Raw genomic sequence first — 20,497 nt, forward strand, 5'->3', positions numbered from 1 at the left:
TTCTTTTAAGCAAAAACCTTGAAAAGTGAAAAAAATGTCTTCCAAAGAGAAAAAAACTTGAAAAAAAAGTGTAAAAAACATGAAAAAGTGATTTTTTTATCTTCTGAAGCAAAAAACCTAGAAAAAAAAGATTGTGTTGAGACAGATAGTGGTAGTTGTTTCAGCAGCTGGAGTCTGGCACTTCGACAGCAGTAGGACTCAGAGGAACCTACAAGACAAGGGAGCTCAAGGACTCCCAGAAAGGTATGGTAAGTAACTTTAATGGGACAGGAAGAGTTAAAGTGATGGCAGACAGAGACAGAGAGAGAGGAGTAATAAATGATATGTAATGACAGAAATCTTTACTCCAATTAAATAAAATCAACGTGAGAAGTATCTGCATGCTTAATCATAACTGCATAGAAAAAAAGTTGATGTTCTGTATACGGGTAGTTTTCATGACAGTTTCCACTCTTTACAGGGGGACAGTTTGTATATTTCATGTCTTCACATTCCAAAAAAGACACACAATGGATCACAGGATATTTTATATTTTTATTACATACTTGGAAATAAATTACATTAAATATGTACCCCTCTTCTCCAGAATATTACAATAATTATAAAACTTAAATAAGTGTTCATGTAGAAAAATCATTTCTATCCATTTCCAGTCCCATTCAAATCCTCACAGCTGTAATCCCTTCAAATAACCAATTACAAAACTTCAAGAATGTAAGTTAATTCCTTACTGCGGCCTCACAAATAAAGCTTTCTGTTCACTACAAACATTACATGTCTTCTTGATAGTCATGCTTCATGTCCTCTATTCAAATCTAATCATTTTTGTGCGGTGCCAACATCAGAGAATAAAAGCCAGATCACTTTGGCTTAGAAAATAAGAAAGTGAAACCCAAAACCCTTTTAAAAGTAATCAAATGTAAAGAGAAAGACTGTGTTTCTTTGGTGATTTGCTTTTAGTAATAAATGCAACAGAGATCTATTAGAAAAAGTGTCTTGGTTCTTGGTTTTCTTCATGAATTTGAAACTGTGGTCTGTTGTGAATAATTTCATAATTAATTTCTTTAGAAATCATTTACTATCGTTCATTTCCAAAGCAAAAATATGTACTCGTTAGTTCTATGATAGTTGCAGATATCATTTATACTTAAACTACAGCAAATTAATTATAACTATGTAACACAATAAGACATTACATTAACAGTAACTGACATTCGTTTCTTCAGATGGTGGGGGGAAGATGAGGACAGAGCTCCACCCTGCTGAGGTAGCCATGGTCACCAAAGGGGTGGACTATGATGTAGAATTAGGCAGAAGGCTTCTACATACATTTGTGTTTAATCAGGTATGCTGAATTCAGGATGAGCATCCAGTATGTGTCACAACCACAAACTCATCCTCATGCAGCTTCCCTAAGTCTTAAGAGGAATTTACTGTTGAAGTTCTGATATCAGTGGGCGTGTAAAGATATGGTCCATTCCCCCAAAATGGAGGTTTATAGCTGCCGTTGTCCTCATTCGTGGAATCGACACTGCATGTAAGTCTCATCTGAAGCAGTGTAGGCAAACTTTTGGTAGAAGGCTACATTTCTGGGTGCGCATTCCAGTGTGATTTTATAACAGTTCAGTTTTTCGCTGAGGAGAGTGAGGGTTGAGACTAACCTGTGGGGACAGAAAATACAGCAAGAGTTAAAAATAAAAGAAAAACAACTTAGCCTCTTGTATTTATGCATTTCATTGTCAGACATACAAGGTCTTTAATATAAAAAAAGAACAAAATGTCTTTGTGTCAGACTCCTGCAGGTTCACTCACAGTTTGCCCAGCTGTTTCCCCCTGCACACGTCGCTAACTACGACCTCCTCCACTCGGCCCCTCTGCAAACATCACATCAGAGAGGGTCTTTATTTCACTAATATATCTTTCAGTCAAGACCAATCAATATGTTTCTGTGCTATGCAGTCATAAAGGTAGCCTGATTTGATTTATGATGTAATGCTTTTACCACCGTTCTAATAACCACCACATCAATGAGTAACATATTTATGGCATTAGTCTTTGGAAGAAATGCAGACTTAAGTTTAAATTGTTTCCATTGTGAAATATGCACAAGTAGATTACCTTAGCACAGGAGTGGATGAATTTGTGTTCTGTGATCAATGTTGCGGTGGCAACAATCTGTCCCAGAATTTTATCCTCCACAACAACTACGTAGTAGTCTCCCGTCGCCTTCATATGCTCAAACTTTTCTGAAAGTTAACCGAAAAAATACATTAGGTCAAAGTTTTGTATTTAAAGTTGATTCCTTGGATAGGGAGGGAAGTATTTCTCTTCTTATTACTGAGGGATCTGAGAGGTGGGCCACTTTTGGATTGTAAATAATTTTGTATTAGTGGTAGGAGCTCTGTAAATTGCCATCAGAATCTCACTTTTGTCTAGTATAAAAGCAGTATAATGATAAGCCCGACTTACTTGTGAACTGCTCAGGTGTAACTTCACCTGTCTGAGTGAGTTGAGATAAAACTTTAAAGAACCCTGAAACAGAAACAAAAACAAGGATGAAAATGAGAGCTTCATTTTTTTTCAAAATCCAATGAACAAAAACAAAGTGGTTCTCAGATTCATTGCATCTTGAGAGTACTCAGACCACAATACAATATTAATTCCATCTCTGACTCACCCCGGTTATAGTCTGCCATACAGAGTGGCCGGAGCACCAGGCCTTCCCCTGGGCTGGACGGGGAGAGCGGGGGAGAAAAGGAGACAGTGTTACTACTCCAGTCCAGCTCCTGAAGCAGGGAGGGCTCAAAAAGAGGAGTCTCGTCCAGCAGCATTCCTCAAGCTGTTCATAAGAGACACACACACATTCACACAAACAGGTAAGTCCACTGACATTTACACACCCAGAAATGTATGAATGCTTAATACAAAAATGATACCTTACTAAATCACAAAGTTTTTTCTAATCTGTGTAACATTTTGTTTCAGCACAGATAGTTTAAATGGTCGCATCTTGTCATCTTGGATTTATGTTTGTTCTAGCACAGAACTTTGACCTGACAAATACAATTTGCCTTGGTGATCCAGAAGCAAGTTGGCATATAAATTAACATGTATTCAATTAGTTATAAACGCAGACATGTGATACATTAGCAGTGGTGGACAAAGTACACGTCTTCATTACTTAAGTCAAAGTATAGATACCCCAGTTCAAATATTACTTCAATACAAGTGAAAGTTGTTCTGTCAAATTATTACTTGAGTTAAAGTGCTGAAGTACTTCCTTTTAAAAATACTCTAGTATTCAAAGTACTTCTTAAAAAATCTCAAAACTTTGTATTTTCAAAGTACATAAGTAAAGTCAAGAATACATAGAAGTACATTTCTTACATCATGTTTATCTAGAAACCATTACTTTAAATCTCTAAAACTATACCATGGAGAAAAAACAGCAACTAAGTTACTCCAAGCACAGACAACTTAGTTTGAAATGTTCATTTGGAATTAAATAAATGTTACGTAGCTCAACACTTTCTCAGGTTGGACAGTGAATGTTTGTGTGTTTGAGTAGAGTGAGAATCAGGGAGAACATTTCAAACGATGCGTATCATTCTTCATTTCAAAAACCTCTAACACAGGTTGAAGATATGACCATGGGTGCTCAGGTGGAGAATTATAGCCACCATTACCACCTCTAAATGAACTGCCTGATCTGAGTGAAATTTGCATCTGTGTTTGCTCCAAAAATTCATGAGCTGACTTAAAAGCTAAAGTAGTGAGTAACTAGAGCATTGATAGAAATGTAGTGGAGAAAAAAAGTACAATAATTGTCTTCTGAATGTAGTGGAGTAAAAGTAATAAGTACCCCCCCAAAAATAATACTCAAGTAAAGTACAGATACTCAAAAATGTACTTAAGTATACAAGTAAATTTACTTTGTTACTGTCCACCACTGTACAGTAGTCTAAATAATGCCTCTTCCAGGATTTGGTTCAGGATGTTACATGAGAGGATCCCGTTCACATGGCTAGGTAAACAGGTAACAATGCAGCTGATAGTGGCGTTGACACCCGCCTTTTTGAATAGTTATTCTTTATATAAGTGATATATATAAAGATATTATTATATTATTAAGATATATTAGTTAGATTTAAACCCATTAAAGTAGTCGAGCAAAACGCGTCTCTAAATCTTGTTACCATGGTCGCAAAATACAACCACACTGTACTGATGTCATCATTTCCCGACCACAGTAACAATAACCATATAAAACTCTGTTTATGGGCCTGTAAAAACTCAAGACGACAGATCATTCCCCTGTAGAGGACCGTGTGACATTTCATCAATCTCTTCATGATGACAAAGTACAACAAAACTATGTTATAACGCCAACAGTGTTCATGCAGGTTAACAGCAAACCATTAGTACTGTGACAGCTAACTAACTCACTAGCTATACATGTATATGTTTTTGTCTTTTCAGAAGTCTAGTTAAATAGCCACCTGAGACCAGATTCAACCAATCCGCCCATGTAGAGTAGGATCTGAAGCCCACACTTCACTATGAATATCAGCTGTTTGCTATGCTAAGTAGCAAGCTTGCTAGCTAGCTGTCAACTACTTGAACTACTCACCGGTTGAAAGACGCACAAGAAGAGATAGTCAAAGTTAATCCCGACACAGAGGTATCGTATGATGACAACTGGGAAGTTTGACTAGTTATGAATGAGGTTGGGCTTCATCATTAGACTGTACAACGTGGGTGTTTCCCTATGGTGTTTCCGCCTGGCATGAGTCCTCCTGTATGACGTGGCAGAGACGCAGGACGTAAGGGGCGCAGCCTAATGACGTCAATGGATCATTATATTTTCACATCTTAATATAAAATACAAAGAAACCATTTTAACACTCCTGTTGTGTTGTGGGGTCAAATTGAAGTTTAATTCAATTCTATTTTAGGCAATGTGTTCAAACCAGCTAACTGCAGCAATAACATCTAGGCAGCATGTGACAGAAGAGGTGTCTCATGTTAATTTATCAACATCACTTCATAAAAATAAAGAAGATCAAACTCTTAAATAAAATAAACAAAAATCTATGTCATGTAAAACAATTGTATTCATATTTAGGGCTTTCCAATGTACATTAAAAAAAAGTTTTAACATGAATTTTACAGAAAAACGAGTGAGTTGTCCTCATTGAACCATGATCTGTGAGAATTAAAGAACACCAATGCACTAAATCTTGGTTTGAATGGTTAGTAATGGAGTTAAACATGTGATTTGAAAAACGTGTATTGGGATTTTTTTGGGTTCTGACACTTTTGGATAATTAAATATGCCCCGGGTCAAATTGACCCAGGAACATTATTGCTGTTCCAGAGAAACTAACATAACAGGAGGGTTAATATCATAATGAAAGACAGAGTCCAGTCTAACAAGTGTATGTTTGGTGAAGATATTAAAACTAGCCATCATTTATTTTTTACAGTGTATTTACTCTGAAGCTTTCTAACGGGATGTACTCGGCCAGCTTCACCCCAAATGGTCACCCCCCAAAAAAGAATCTCCTAAAAGAACCTCTCTCAAAAGGATATCACTTAAGGACTTACCAGGAACAATAACATTACCGAAAATTAAAGACTTTTTTTCTCATTACAGATAACTTAGAGTTTGTCTGATAGAAAGACAATTAAAGTCATAGAAACAAGGAGGCAAAGAAACTTCTTAGCAATGTAGAATAAAACATTTTATAAACCCCTGCTCTTTAAATTAACTGTTACGTCATCAATATTATTTAAATGTCTCTCTTTTCCTTACCGTCTTGCCTTTCTTTTTTACACATTTTAAGATGTCATATGTTTTTATTAGCAAAGGGAGAAAATTGAGCGACTCCAGTCAGCCAATCAGATTGATTCTTTCTGATTTAGACTGGGTTTGAACTGGTTTTATCACATCAACTGCATGAAACAGTTTTCACATTAGTCAGTCTATCACACTCAGGCACACACACACATTTATTGGACTGATAAGCTCAAAGGTCCAGTGTAAAAAAAAAATGCTCATAGTGTTCTGTCTGCAGCCGCCTCTGCATTTGTGACGTAGATAAAATTGGACATAGTTAGGTCGTAGCAGAAGTTGGCTCATCTCAAAAAGAAAGACTAGATAAAACTATATTTTGTTAAAAAGCTGTAGAAGCTCTGTTTATTGAGTCGTTTGTATCGTATTAACATATTTTACAAAAATCTAGATTTACAGAAATTATTCATAACCGAACCATTCTTGATTTAGGCACAAAATACAGGGAAGCTCAGTCCAAAAAAATCTTTCAGTTTTGATTGAATAAGTGATGGTTATGAAAGATAAGCCATGAATAGGAAAATATATAATGGAAATTAAGTTGTTAAATAACTGGTGAAAAACATGAGATGGGAAACAAGTTGTCCCTTTTTTTTTTTTTTTTTTTTTGCATTATGACAAAATGGAATACTAAAACTAAGTCTTCTATTTTTAAAACATCCTCAAATGAAGTTTGAACAATAAAATAAACATGAGATCACAACAATTCAGTTTTCAGTGGAAGTTTGTTGGCTGCTCTTTGGGATAAAAGAAACAAAAGCACTTGTCTAGATTCATGCATGTCTCACCCACATTATCCTTGCATTGAAAAGACAAGTACTAAAACAATAACAGAGTCTCTGTATGTTATGATTGTAGATATGCCTCAACTTATTACTGATTCAATGAAAGTTGGGCCCATTCTATGTTCTATGTTGGTTTAAAGATCTTTGAACATAGGACGACTATTTCATAGCTGGTATTATTTTTGATTTAAATGTCCTCAATGAGAGTAAGCAATATAAAAAAAGGATGGGCACAGATCATAAAGACCATTGAGCTCATTATTATTGGAAAATTATATTCTTGATCACGTCAATATGGTCATAAAAAGAAGGTAGTTGAAGAGAGACCAGGAGGATGACACCTGATTGTAATCGTATAAAATGTAATACATCTCCTTTGTTGCCTGTGCATCTCAAGGGAACATTATAAACTTTGACATGCACACTTCCCCTCTTGTTAAATAACAAAATGCAAACTGTTTGCAATGGGTGGTATAACACATTAAATACAGAGCAACCCCATGTGGTTCAGAAACACTTTGTTTGCAGCATTACTTTGATAGAAACATTCATATTTGACAGAAAGGCTGAACAATACTAAAGTGACATTCTCTTACTCCAAGGTAAGAAATAAAAACCTGTTGGATTTTTTTGCCTACACTTACTTCACAGTTAAAACGCCTAAAATAATAACACATCAGATGAGTGTCTTCATCCAAAATATGTAACTTTCCATTATGAGTAGAAGAAATGAAAAGCAAAACGTCTTGATAAAAGAAAACATAAAAGACCCAAAAAGCTCTACCTAGATCTGAAACCTTCAAAACCCCTCTGAATGCAAAGCATGCTTTTCTAAAAGCCAGTCCCAGTAATGGCAGATACTGACCCCCCCTGAAGCTGGTGGTTGCAATGTGTGGCACACGAATAAAGGGGTGATGCAACCTTGCATTTCTTGACCTGCAGCCAACAATTTATATGATGCTCCAAATACTCCATTACCAATACCTTTCACAGTAGTCCCACTTTATTTAGGCAGCCTGAAACAGTCCAAAGGCCATGTTTGCTATGCTTTTTAATATTGTTTTAAAGAGTTAATGACCACTGACTGTACACCAAATGGAAGAAGGGGGTTTTAGCAAATAGCTCTGTTGCCGATTCTCTTGCTAAAGCTCATCTGTGTCTCAGGGTGCTGGGTCATGTTGACTCTGCATGCGTCTCTCTGCAGCTGCTGCCATGGTTCTACGTCTCAGCACAGTCAAGTCCAACTCAGGAATAATGTCCTCCTCCAGTCCGGGCAAATCCTCATCCATGTCCTCTGGACTCTTGTTCAGATATTTCCTAAAGGAAGTGATGAACAATGTATGATCATGGCAACAGAAAATGTAAGATAATTGGTAAAACAAATGCAGTCATGAATCTCTACTATTATTATCATCAAATGTTTCAAAGTAAAACTCACTAATTGTTTGTTATGTATGGCTGAGCCTTTTAGCTGTCCTGGCAGCCAAGCAAAGAAGACCTCCTTTAAACATGTTATTAGCTCAGCCTTGGTTCAAAGACTGATTTCTGTGTAGAAAGGTCTATTTTGATGCAAACAAAGCTGGGCAACGATGCAAAATCAACCCATTGGAGTCACGCTTCAGATCTCAAAAAATGTTGCTTGTTTTCAGCATAGCATCTCTTCAAAATAAGAAACAGATTCACATGCTTTTACATGAGGCAGAAAACAAACAGCAGTGTACAAACCTGCGTGCTTGCTGGATCATCTCTTCTTTTCTCTGCTTTAACATCTTTTGCCTCTCCTCAGCTGACTTTGAGAAGCGCCCTCCTCTGACCTCCATGTTGTCCACCTCACTGAGTCCCTGCTCGTCTACTCCACTTGTCCCTGGCTGCTCATCTGATGCAGGGTTTACCTGTAGGGGTGCACGCTCTATGGCCTAGGGAGAAACAAATACTTAAAGTGACAAGGTTGTTGCATTAACCCCTCAAGATAAACCTTAAGAAGTAATCGACTCAAAGAGATGCAAGAAGCACAGACACAAAAAACATTGTAGAGTCAAAACCTAGTTATTTCCAACAGAGGTCTCAATATAATCATGAAAAATAGCCCCACTGTCAATCCCCATGTTGATTTACATACCTGTGTGGGGAAAGGCACCTGAATGCGTCCCTCCAGGATGTTGTCAGTGGTGACCTCAACTGAGCGGGTCAGCTGCAGGTCCTGCATTACCAGGTAGGAGGGAACCTGAGGGAACATCTCCTGGATCTGATGGGCCTGATGATCAGAGGATAAATCAAGAGCAAAGAGAGCAACAGAAAAGTTGTTAAGAAAATGCTATTTAATGTTCAGCACTATCGAAGTCAACAACAGGGTAAACAAAGACTCACCATGGCCATGAGCTGGGAGTTGTTGGCCTGTGCGATGCCTAAGATGTTGGTGGTGTGCATCACTTCCACGGAGAAACTGGGCAGCCAGCTAGCAATGCGGGACCCTGTAGGCGATGTATGGATTTTAGAATTTACTGTATCACCAAGTCTGTCTGATGTAATTATACTCCACTACCACGTCTTCTCTCTTAGACCTACCATCAAAGTGGAAGAAGTGATTGTGTTGGTTGATATGAGGCCTGGCATCTGCGGCAGCTCCTACAGCGCCAATGTTGTCTTCCCCGCCTTGCTCCTGGCCTCTCGCCTGGCCCCCATCCCCATTGATGTTCAGTGATTTCCTACATGTTGGACATGATGTGTCCTGCTCCAGCCATGAGCGTAAACACGAGCTAGAAATACACATTACATCATTTATAACTGTTATCATGTTGTTCCTCTGTCCAAAAGGCTGACATTCATTTCAAATAGGAAGTCCAAACGGGAATCGTAAATATCAAACATGTTCGATATTAAGATTCCAGAAGAAGCCATATTGCTGCTGTCGAGCGATTGTGACATAAAGAGGCGGGCTTTGAGCCTCCAAACCAACAGTTACAGTGTTCCCGCATGTCAATCAAGTCAGCTGTGCCTCTCATTGGAAGACTCGTAATCTAAATATCTTTGAAATTGCAGCGTTAGAAAAAAATTCACCCCCCGTACAGTGCGTGCCGATCGAAAAATGAGCTATCCAGACTACACTAGTCTTTTGTACCAGGCTGTAAACATGTTTATTTCTGCAGTAAAGATCGCCTTTTTCCCATTCATGTGTATGTGACTTCCGGTACTTCCGGAGCCAGCCTAAGCGGATCCTCGATGAACTGCATTTTTTAGCACTTCCACATTGGACTCATACTTTTAGACCAGAGGTTGCCGCTTGGCTCTAACTCGATCAGGGGTAGTAAGATTGTCATATGGAGACGATACACTTGAGAATTATTTGGACAAATAGTTGGTTACCACAAGCCTTGAATCAGGTCAGGCTCTCTCCCCGTTCTTTGGGGGTGGCGAATCACGTCCAAAATCTGGCCTACAATTTTCTAGTGTGTGGCAAGCCTCACAAACCTTAAACGAACCCTCAACAAAGTGTTTCTGTCTACACTATATCAATCTGTTACCTATTGTCCCGTGGACAGATAAATCCAAAACAAAATCTATATTTTGGTACAAATATTATGTAGGGAATCAACTCCTGCTGATTCAGAAAACACCTTACTTGTGGAAAAGATGGCCACAGGGTAATTTGCGAGCTGTCAACATGGTATCCCAGCAGATAGCACAGTCATCGTCATTAGCTGCCAGCTCTTCTGCCGTAGCAACAGCAAATCTGTACAAAGAAATAAAAAAAAATGTATGAAAATTATGGAAACTATTAAAAGTAGAAAGAAAAAAAACCCAAACATAAGGTAATATTATCACCTGGCCTCCATGTTGTTGATGACACGAAGGTAGTTCTTGTGACGCCGTACACGGCGCTGAACCTCATGGAAGAGATACCGCAGCTGCATGAAGATGACCAAGCTTGCCATGGATAGCCAGATGTTGCCAAAAAGCTGATGAGAAACATTTGGAGAAGTTAGAAATCAGGTGAGCAAACTAAAACACAGAAACATCACATGGCCAACTCCCTATGTATCTTACCAGCATATGGATGTGGTGCATGAGGTCCAGGAAGAGCATAGCCAGCTCCATGATAAAGTCGGTGTAGTATACATATGTTCCCTTGCTCTCCCAGGTCCCTGGATGGTTCAGATCCCAGAGATGTATGGAGTAACTGTGAGGGGAAATGCATGCTTGGTTTAAAACAATCGATAATCATATGTAAACACACCTTAACTAAAACACAGGTGAGAAACATTTTTGAACCGAGGATTTCACTGAACAGCCACAGAACATTTCCTGACGACAGTTTACAAGTTTATATTCACGGCTAAAGCTCTATCTTGTAAGAGTTGTTTCTCCTGCTTGTGTAATCATATCCACCCTCTTCTGGACAAAGAAGCCTTTCATACTTGTGCTAATGTAACTGTAGCCCCTGAATCTAAGTCCAAACCCGCAATGTCAGTTAGACAACTGCAGATTGTGCTTGTACAAGGACGCTTTAAAGTGACTTACCGCATAATGACATGCCCGGTGCGTACTGTCACCAGCAGACACTGAAGAAAAAAAGTAAGCAGGGGAAAATGATGTCATTCTTTCTCTGTACTTCACAAATAACATAACCTAACATATGAGAGAAAAAGTGTGTTGTTTTTTTCCTTCCAAATTTACCTGATGCCACATGTTCTGTGTTTTAAATGGTACAAAGATTACTTTAATAAAAGACTAAACTTTCCCCTGTTGTTCATTTTAAACAGTGGGGAATTAGTTAAAATTGAATCTTGGACATTCAGACCTGATGACCCTGATGTTCTAATTTCTAATGAAGTATTGGTTAGTGCTCTCTGAGATCACTGATTTATCCAGCTCCATTTAAGACATCACCGTGACATAACAAACTACAAATCTTCATTATCAGGCCTTCATTTTCATAAAGCTGTGGCTACATGCTCTCACCTCTGCTCCCATAAAAGAGAGCGTGTGCATGCCATGGGAAGCTCCAAGAAGACCACAGACCACAGCCAGGCCGCAGCAGTCCAGGAGCAGGGAGACCAGCAGACAAAGCACTCGCACATGGCTGTTCATGGGAGTGGAGGGTGAGAAAGACAGCTGTGGGAAAAAAGAAATGTACATAATTAGTGGATTATGAGAGCATGGGAACAAAAAAATGTAGAGAGAGTATGGAGTTGATTAACCATCGGGAAAATCGACAACAATAAAAACCTTCATAAAGACGCTTGTGAAACATGAAACTATGCAACATGGAATATAAAACGGAAAGAGAAAATCCTTTAACTGAATAAATTACTGAGACAACAAAGAACAGAGTTTATTTCTGTAAAAATGTAGAGAGAGTCTGGATGTCTAAAGGGAAAAATCATTTCAGATGTCCGTAATGTCATTCTGAACATCCTAAATGAAAAGTATAATTGGTAACAACTGGACTATACTGTAGATATCTGAAATGAGAGTTTTTTGTAGGAAGATTTCCTTCATAAATATCCAGAATCCTAGATAGGAAAAATAAAGTTGATGGCATCTGAAATGAAAATGCTGGGTAGGAAGAATGACACTGTGGATTTATTTTTACTGTTGAGAATACAGTGCTATGGTAAAACAGCACAATGCTATGGATTTCCACAACATAATAAGTGTTATTCTTATCTTTATTCAAAAAATGTTTGCTGCTCTCTCTCTCTCTCTCTCTCTCTCTCTCTCTCTCTCTCCCACTCTCTCTCTCTCTCTCTCTCTCTCTCTCCCTCTCTCCCACTCTCTCTCTCTCCCACTCTCTCACTCTCTCTCTTTCTCACTCTCTCCCACTCTCTCTCTCCCACTCTCTCTCCCACTCTCTCTCTCACTCTCTCTCTCACTCTCTCTCTCTCTCACTCTCTCTCACTCTCTCTCACTCTCTCTCACTCTCACTCTCTCTCTCTCTCTCTCTCTCTCTCCCTCTCTCACTCTCACTCTCTCACTCTCTCACTCAAAGGATGTTTCAGTCACTGCAGGTGGGCCAGAGGGTAAGGTGGGATTGTCTACTAGTGATTTTGTTTGGATAAAAAAAGATACTTGTAAAAGTGCTTCCTTTTTTAGGCTCAGTAAGATACTCAAAATGTATTTTTTCTGTTGTAATCAAAAGGGGTCTTCATTCTCCGGTCAAATTTAACACAACAGATAAACGGAAAATCTGCAAATACTGTATAATCCCCAAAACATCTATTTAATGGTAAATAATGTGAACTGACAGCTATCACAGTCTACAGTGTAAAGAAAACAGTTCAGGACTTTGCTGACACATATAGAAACACCCGAGCTAAGGAAATGAGTTTGATTCTGTAAAAAATTTAAACCACAAGGCTTCATCGAGACCTTGAAAACACTATCACATCATATACTATCATCGTCAGCAGCTTAACCTATATTCTTCACCTCAAAGCCAGATCCCATATAAAATAGGAAGGAAGACACCTGGGCTTAACCAACTGACAGACTTCAACAAAGAACAAGTTTAAAAATGCAGATCGAAAGTAACTGCTGAGAGAGATAAAAAAAAAAGACTAGCTGACAGTCATACACACCAACACAAAGCCCCTTGAAGCACAGGACATTCACACACAACACTGTAAGCACTAATGATCCTCTGGTTCACAAAACCAGTCTGCATTACAACACAGGCAACACACCAACTTAATGCCCGTTTTAAATTTCATTGCTTGCATGGAGCTGCTTAAATCTGATATTTTGTTTACCCCAACAGGCAGGGCACTATCTGATACAGGGTCATGTCAGTGTTGCGACTGAAACTGTATCAGTGGTCTAACAAGCCGGTACAAGTATCTATTAATAGAGCCAGAACCTAAAAGGAGTACAGTTGCTCTCAAGACTTTTAGGCACACACATTCTTTCTCTTAACAAAACAAGAAAAACACTCTAAAAGGTTTAAGAACACATAACTGAGGTGTGCTAGAAAGATAGTTTCTGGGATAATTTGAACTCAATCTTGGCCCTGATGGAAATAAGGGAAGCCATAATAAGTGCAGAATGCAGGCGTGCATTTCTATCATGTTTCAAGTGTAGGTTCCTCAGGAAATGGTTTCACACATACAGGGATATTAGCCCTATCATAGCCATACAATATGCCCTAGTAATGAAAAAGAAAAAATGTTGCAAACACATTTTGTATTAATTCTAGAAGTGTGTAAATTAACAGTATAGATCCCTACATCTGTTTGCTTCCATACAGTCAATTCCCATATAGACTTCACCGTTATAGGGATTGCAAAACAGAAAACCCAACTTTTCAAAATGCTTCAACATAACTATAACATTTTGGATGACGGTCTGGCCTATTGGTATGTTTACACCCTGTGTATAGATGCTGTAGTTGTCCTCACAGCAGTCGCTGGTTTGAATCCTGGCCACAACCCTTTGCTGCATGTCATCCCCCACACTCTACTCCCCACATCTCCTGTCTCTCTTCAGATGTCCGAGTTGATAAAAGGCAGAAATGTCCTAAAAATTAACTTTAAAACATTACTATGAAATTATCAAACTATGAAACTACAAATATCTTCACATTCAAGACATATAAGGTGCCCATTTCTAAAATGTTGGCATCAGTTACTTAAAATGATATGCAATGTCTCGGTTAACAGACCATCAACTTGTGGGTGTTTTTAAGAGTAAACTTCAGACTTACCTTTTTCATCTAGCTTTTAATTTGGAGTAATTTAATTTAAGACCTGGACTGCATTATTATTTTGATTATTATTTGAATCAATATCATTTGAATTATTGCATTAACATATATTTATCTTATTTATCTTATTTATTTATCTATTTATTTCTTGTATTCATCTGATCTTGTTAACGCTACCTTATTTTTAACTTTTCTTTCCACTATAACTTATTTTATTAATTTTACTGTATTGATTTTATTTTTAAGTATTTTATTTATAATCCTGTCTTTTATAATTTTACCACTGCAGTTGTTTTCTGTCTCTCTGTTATTCCGTGAAGCACTTTGGGCTACATGTTTTTATGTATGAAAGGTGATATATAAATAAAGTTGAGTTGAGTTGTGTTGTCAGCTGATGGCTGGTTGAACATCAGCTGATGGCTGGTTGAGCATCAGCTTGAATATCATTAGATGCTGAAGTTATTATTGGTTGCGTTTCAATGGGATAGTGATGAGAGTGTACTGGAAACCAAAATAGATTCATATTCCCAAACAATTATATCTATGGTTTTTAATACTTACATATTCAAATCGGTCCTTGCAGAGCTGCACCATAAGGTGGAGAAAAACCAGGGCGGAGAACCACAAACACCACATCACTACCTCCTCCACTGTCTGCACATTCAATACTCCAAAGATGAAAATAAACTTGTAGAAAATGAAGTTCCAAAACTTATCCTTTAGATGCTGGGAAGCAAACACAAAAATAAGATGCAAAATGAGAGGTAAATAACTCCAGGTAATTTGCTACAGCATTCATCATTTTAGAAACAGGTCAACACACAGACTCACCTGCTTCTCACTGACTCTCAGTGGACCAAACACCACATACTGAATCATTTTAGCTATAAGCATCAGAGAGCAACAGAAAGTGTTGACTAAGACCTACGGGAGTAGAGATAGTAAAATGACAATTAGTCTTCAAAGAACATCATCATATCAAGTAATGCAGAGTCCAAATTGAGTGGATGATACTCACCCATACAAAGAGACTGTCAGTGACAAGATACCACAAGACAGTGGTTGCCAATTCTGTGTTAGAAATGTCATTGTTCAGATTTTCGAGATCTACATCAGGGGCTGGAATTTCATCGGTTTCCAGGGCCCCAAACCCCGGGTCTGTCACCGTGGTGTAGGCACTGAAGATGCTGCCAGCAAGCAAAGCCACACTCAATGCTGTGTAGGTCTGCAGGCTGGGCCAAGGAAACCTCTCCAAAAACAGCAGAGGCATTGCAGTATTTATAGTCCACTTCTCAACCTGTTAAAAATATTTCTTTCCCGATCCAAGAGCTCCAAAAACCTGTAAGAGTACCGGGAGGTTAGAGAGCATTGAACTAACTTTATTAACGAGCTGATTTTAAGCGTACACATCAATAACATAGCAACTCAATGTTGGCATACGATCACGTCTGATGTCTTAATATTCACTGAAAACAACAGTTCTATTTTATTCAAAGACTGAAAGCAGGCTAGCATTTCAGCCGAATATGTCAGCTAAGACTACTCAGTTCACAAGCAATGCTAAATCCCCTCACCACAGTGAACCAATGTTCACATTTAGACTGTCTTCGGATAAGTGTCATAACTTCAGATGGTCAATCCAGACGATACATGCAGTTAAAGGGAGACTACTTTATATCGTAATAGTGTCAATGCTTCTGCAGTTCACGCCCCTAACATTAGCTATTTACCTGGCTAGCAGCAGGTTACCTAACACTAGCTTACTCGCTCTCTATTAAACGCTACGTAGCAAGCCACTGTTAGCAAGCACCAGACATCAACTCACACCTTCACTTACCGCTGAATACTTGTCGTGTCGATGTTAATATTCAGCATCCGTTGTTGTATCAAGTGAGTTACTTTTAATGCAGCTGCTCAGAGAACATCGTAGTTGTCAACAGCGTCATGTTTACTTCACCGAGCAGCCTTCAGCTAGCTTCTCCCTCTCCCTCTTCTTCTTCTTCTGTTTTGGGTAAGGCAGGCTAGACGCACAACGGCGTATTGCTGCCCTCCTCAGGTCGATGAATCAAGTCCTTAGATCAGTTCTTATATTCGTGTGTACACTCCGGTTCTGTGCAAGAACTCCAACAGTCTCTTAACTTTCGCCCAGTTGTCCAAGTTTAATAACGTGCTCATGCTAAAGACTGCTTCTCCAGCTGTTTGTAGGTCTCCGAACTACTTCTTCTTCTTTCAGAATTTTTATCAGCACTCGGCGTCAAGGTGCTTTACCGCCGCCTACTGTGTTGGAGTGTGGACCAGCGTTATTATCACCTTGACAACAAATTACAGTTTTTCTCAATTGCTTAAACACTCAACCCTATCGTCTGAACCAAACTCCTTAGCGGCCTGAACCCATGTACTGAATCAGTCACTCCTTTGGCAAAACCAGAGGCACTTTTCACCTGTTAGACACAACTTCAAACACATTCTCACTCACTAAAACACATGTTGCACTGTGATGCACTTGTGTTGAATAAAGGTAAGCACAGGTAGCAAAAGTGAAACATTCATGAAGCACAGCTTCAATACAACAACTCATAACTGATCACACCTGTGGCTAATGATGTGAGGAAACCAATATAAGCCAGTTCAGAGAGCACTGGTTGTTGAAGGTTGTACAATGGACAGAAATCTGAGAGGCAAAGGAAGAGTGTGTGTAAGAGGTGTTGGAGGAGGAAGAGGAGGGGAGTGATACCGAGAAAGACAAAGAACAGTAACTTCTGATGAAATCCGAGCTACTGTGATAGACCACGTTCTTCTCATTTATATTTGTTTTGACTTTATTTTGACTGGATATAGGAGCTAAATTCAAAATTCATTTAGCCTACTGTGAAGAATAAACATTATTTCTACAGCTTCATTTCCTGAGCGTTGTGTTTTCAATTTTTTGATGTAGTGTGTAGTGACTGCTCATTATTGTTTTTAATTTTGATTGACTTGGGTTATGATCTGACAACATTGTTTGGTTTTGCAGGAAGAGCCAGAGGTTTGGTGAATGTAGTTTGAAAATTTGGTTATGTGCTCATAGTGTTGAGAAAAGCATGGTGGATATCAAGAAACGTGTGTTAGCAATTGAAAAATACTGTAAAATAAATGTGTATGTGTGTGTGTGTGTGTGTGTGTGTGTGTGTGTGTGTGTGTGTGTGTGTGTGTGTGTGTGATTGGGGTGAAATATGTCACACAGTTGCAGATAAAACAATTAGCATTTGACACTTCTGACTCCTTTTAGCCTCCACTTTGACTGCCGAGTCAAATTGACCCATGAACAGAATCTATGTAATATAAACATGCAGGAGGGGGGTTGCAAATATGTGAAAGGAACCATTTTTTATTGTATATGTTGATTAAGCTAATTAAGGCAAGTAGAAGAAGTTTCATACCGAAAAAACACTTTTAACATTTTTTTTTTTTTTTTTTAACTTTGAAAAGGGTCAATCTGACCCTGAACATAACAGGGGGGTTAACGGTGTATATTTATAAATTATACACAACATTTAAATAAATGAAGATTTCTTTAAAAAATATATAAAGTACATTATAAAGGTGAAAAATAGAAACAGTGACGTAAAAGTTCAGTATGAGCCTCCTAACCCTGTTTTTTAAATCTCTATCAGCGCAGGGCAAGGTAAGGTAATAATTGACTATATTCAAATAGTTGCAATCCAAGCTATAGATAGAACTGACAGAGTCCAAAGTTAAGGCGTGTCAGAGCTTTGTTACAGACACAAATGCAGAATCCAGACACCACCCATGTTTTTTATCTGCCCCATGAGACATAGAGCAATGCATCATGTCAGAGATTACATGAAAAATATCTCACACATGCTCAAACAAGGAGGAAATAAATCCCGTGTTCCTGTGAAACCATACTGCTGTAGTAGTTGATAAGATGAGTCCATGTTATGTTTTAGGATTGATATCACAAGTACGAGTTGTCATGGGTTGATCTGTGCCTCTATTACTGTTCAGCTGAAGAGTGAAAAGGCAATAATCTCTCCAGGAATAAGATATGATTTAAAGTTTCAGCTTATTTTCTGAAGAGGAGCATTGACTAATGCTCAGCAGTTACAGCCTCTGGAGCAGTCTAAGGTCTTTAGTTTTTCAATTATTGCAGCAAATGTGCAAAACAAAGAAAACAGCTGCTTTTTTATGAACTCTAAAGGTAGCACTAACATTTCCAAACATTAACCATTACAAATAGTACAAGAAGTAGGAGATTCCTTAAGAAAGAAGACAGAGTTTTCCTACTGATCCAAAAAGAGGAAGAATAAATGACCTTTGACTTATGCAAAGTAAATCATTACAGTGCAATCAAACGCACTATATGGAATGTACATTCTTCAAGAGCTATAAAGATGCTTAACAAACCACGCAGAAAGCGAAAGCTGGATTGAAAATGGACCAGCTTTTTATAGTAGATTAATCAGCTTTACTTTCTTGACCTATGATACGTTCATAAAACCACGTCTGTAACTCTCGAATGGTCTTAGAAACCTTCCCATAAAGGGAAGTGATGACTTGCTTTTGCAGCAGTTGGTTTTTCCTTTCAAGTTGACTCAACTGTCAGAACACACACTTGGAACATGAACCTCTCCTACAAGCTGTCTTCTTCGGAGAAAATGGTCACTGATGGATTTGAAGGTGGGACAGTGGTGGCTTGTGTGATCCTGGGCCTGTCGTTTTTGGTAGGAACTCCTGGGAACCTGCTAGTGATCTGGACCATCTTGAGACAGATCATGCAGAGATCCCACACAGTTGTGCTCATGCTGCATTTAGCTGTTGCTGACCTGCTGGTCCTCATCACCTTGCCTCTGTGGATCTACTCTCTAGTTTACTCGTGGGTGTTGGGTGAGGCTCTCTGCAAGACTTTGGTTTACATTGTGAGTGTGTGTATGTTCAGCAGCATCTTCTTCATCACTCTGTTGAGCATAGAGCGCTTCTTGGCCATCTGTCATCCGTTTCTGATGATGCGCTGGAAGACCAAGAGTGCTATGAACAGATGTCTGATATTTTTGTGGATCCTCGCTTTGCTTCTCGGAGCGATTTCTTTACTGACCCACCCTATGGATGCCAGTGATGGAACTGAGCAGTGTTTCATCAAAGAATTCAGCTCTAGCACTCAAGCAATCATCTTGTTATCTCTGGAGACCATTCTGGGCTTTGTAGTCCCTTTTATCACTTTAAGTGTCTGTTACTGTCTTGTTGTGGCCCAGCTAAGGAAAATGAGGTTCAACTCCAAACAGAAATCCATGCGACTTGTGCACAGTGTGGTGATAGCCTTTATTCTGTGCTGGTTACCTCACCATGTCATCAATTTAATTGATCTGTACTGCATCCTAAGACCAGACACAGAGCATGATTGTGTAGCACAGGGTGTTGTCTTCACCTCAGGGGCACTTGTTTTCATCAGCAGCTCAGTGAACCCTGTGTTGTATGCCTTCTTCGCCAGAAACTTACAAGGAAGTTTCGAGGAGTCTCGTCTTGTCCGGCTGTTTCAGGAAATGGCCAGTCACACACAAAGGCTGATGGAGCTGGTAGTACAACATCAGACAGGCCAGAGGGCAGCAAATACACAGATAGAGCTAATGTCCGCGCCTGTGTAAAGAAACACTGAAGCCAGGATGATGTGAAGATTCGACATGTGTCTCGTTTATCAGACTAAACTTTTTCATGATGGACTAATTTTCATTTTGACCTACAGATGTGAACGAATGTACCCTTTAAAACAGTGCTTACAACTGCAATGTATTTTAATGATCATCATTAACTTTTACCATCTTCTCTGTTGTACAGTAGCCTACATTTACTCCTAGTTGTCCCTGAGAGCATACACATGACTGTAATATCTATAGCCTATGTTTCCACAATGTGATGGTAGGTTTTTATTTATGTAGCCTACCTTAAGTTGGGTGCTGGCAGCAGGTTGCTTCCAGAATGTCAGCTATTTTGTAGAGTATAGTAGTGAGCTGCTATCTACTGTCTTTTGCCTGCCCTACTGTAGTTCAGGTTTACCCTCTCAGTTTTAGTAATATTTGAGAGTGATTTTGTTTTTTACAGTTTTTTGTAAGTAAACTCTTTTCAAAACTCAACTTATGTGTGTGTGTGTGAGTCTGCTTCTGG

The 20,497-nt window shown here is 38.8% G+C and overlaps 3 protein-coding genes across 4 annotated transcripts; 1 reads left to right on the top strand and 2 right to left on the bottom strand.

Annotated features, from left to right (window-relative positions):
• Positions 1-519: 519 nt before the first annotated feature.
• Positions 520-4,825, bottom strand: gnpnat1 (glucosamine-phosphate N-acetyltransferase 1). 2 transcript variants are annotated; one of them, XM_034680998.1, is made up of 6 exons: positions 4,631-4,825; positions 2,678-2,839; positions 2,470-2,532; positions 2,119-2,246; positions 1,813-1,874; positions 520-1,661 (listed from the first exon to the last, which is right to left on the bottom strand). In XM_034680998.1, exons 2-6 carry the CDS (start codon positions 2,829-2,831, stop codon positions 1,514-1,516), a joined length of 555 nt encoding a protein of 184 aa, XP_034536889.1. In that variant the 5' UTR covers positions 2,832-2,839; positions 4,631-4,825; the 3' UTR covers positions 520-1,513. The 2 variants fall into 2 exon arrangements, with proteins under 2 accessions (XP_034536889.1, XP_034536890.1); XM_034680999.1 differs by lacking the exon at positions 4,631-4,825 and adding an exon at positions 3,606-3,631.
• Positions 4,826-6,171: 1,346 nt separating this feature from the next.
• On the bottom strand, positions 6,172-16,556 carry LOC117810383 (E3 ubiquitin-protein ligase AMFR-like). Its single transcript, XM_034680203.1, has 14 exons — positions 16,176-16,556; positions 15,357-15,677; positions 15,170-15,262; positions 14,900-15,064; positions 11,599-11,751; positions 11,158-11,198; positions 10,684-10,816; positions 10,462-10,595; positions 10,259-10,369; positions 9,205-9,395; positions 9,007-9,110; positions 8,759-8,893; positions 8,365-8,555; positions 6,172-7,956 (listed from the first exon to the last, which is right to left on the bottom strand). The coding sequence occupies exons 2-14, from the start codon at positions 15,606-15,608 to the stop codon at positions 7,800-7,802; spliced, it is 1,860 nt and encodes a 619-aa protein (XP_034536094.1). The 5' UTR covers positions 15,609-15,677; positions 16,176-16,556; the 3' UTR covers positions 6,172-7,799.
• A 2,337-nt stretch (positions 16,557-18,893) lies between these two features.
• Positions 18,894-20,466, top strand: LOC117810724 (leukotriene B4 receptor 1-like). Its single transcript, XM_034680658.1, has one exon. It carries the CDS (start codon positions 18,961-18,963, stop codon positions 19,978-19,980), a length of 1,020 nt encoding a protein of 339 aa, XP_034536549.1. The 5' UTR covers positions 18,894-18,960; the 3' UTR covers positions 19,981-20,466.
• The last annotated feature ends 31 nt before the right edge of the window (positions 20,467-20,497 follow it).

The sequence above is a fragment of the Notolabrus celidotus genome, chromosome 3 (assembly GCF_009762535.1).
Source record: "Notolabrus celidotus isolate fNotCel1 chromosome 3, fNotCel1.pri, whole genome shotgun sequence".
In the NCBI taxonomy this organism is placed as follows: Eukaryota; Metazoa; Chordata; class Actinopteri; order Labriformes; family Labridae; genus Notolabrus; species Notolabrus celidotus.

Excerpts from the sequence above, each read along its gene's own strand:
- gnpnat1 (XM_034680998.1), bottom strand. The coding sequence starts at position 2,831 with ATGCTGCTGGACGAGACTCCTCTTTTTGAGCCCTCCCTGCTTCAGGAG. Across the intron at positions 2,247-2,469 it reads TACACCTGAGCAGTTCACAA|AAAAGTTTGAGCATATGAAG; the intron begins GTAAGTCGGGCT and ends GTTAACTTTCAG. Across the intron at positions 1,662-1,812 it reads GGGAAACAGCTGGGCAAACT|GTTAGTCTCAACCCTCACTC; the intron begins GTGAGTGAACCT and ends CTGTCCCCACAG.
- LOC117810383 (XM_034680203.1), bottom strand. The coding sequence starts at position 15,608 with ATGCCTCTGCTGTTTTTGGAGAGGTTTCCTTGGCCCAGCCTGCAGACC. Across the intron at positions 15,263-15,356 it reads CTGACAGTCTCTTTGTATGG|GTCTTAGTCAACACTTTCTG; the intron begins GTGAGTATCATC and ends CTACTCCCGTAG. Across the intron at positions 10,370-10,461 it reads ATCAACAACATGGAGGCCAG|ATTTGCTGTTGCTACGGCAG; the intron begins GTGATAATATTA and ends TTCTTTGTACAG.
- LOC117810724 (XM_034680658.1), top strand. The coding sequence starts at position 18,961 with ATGAACCTCTCCTACAAGCTGTCTTCTTCGGAGAAAATGGTCACTGAT.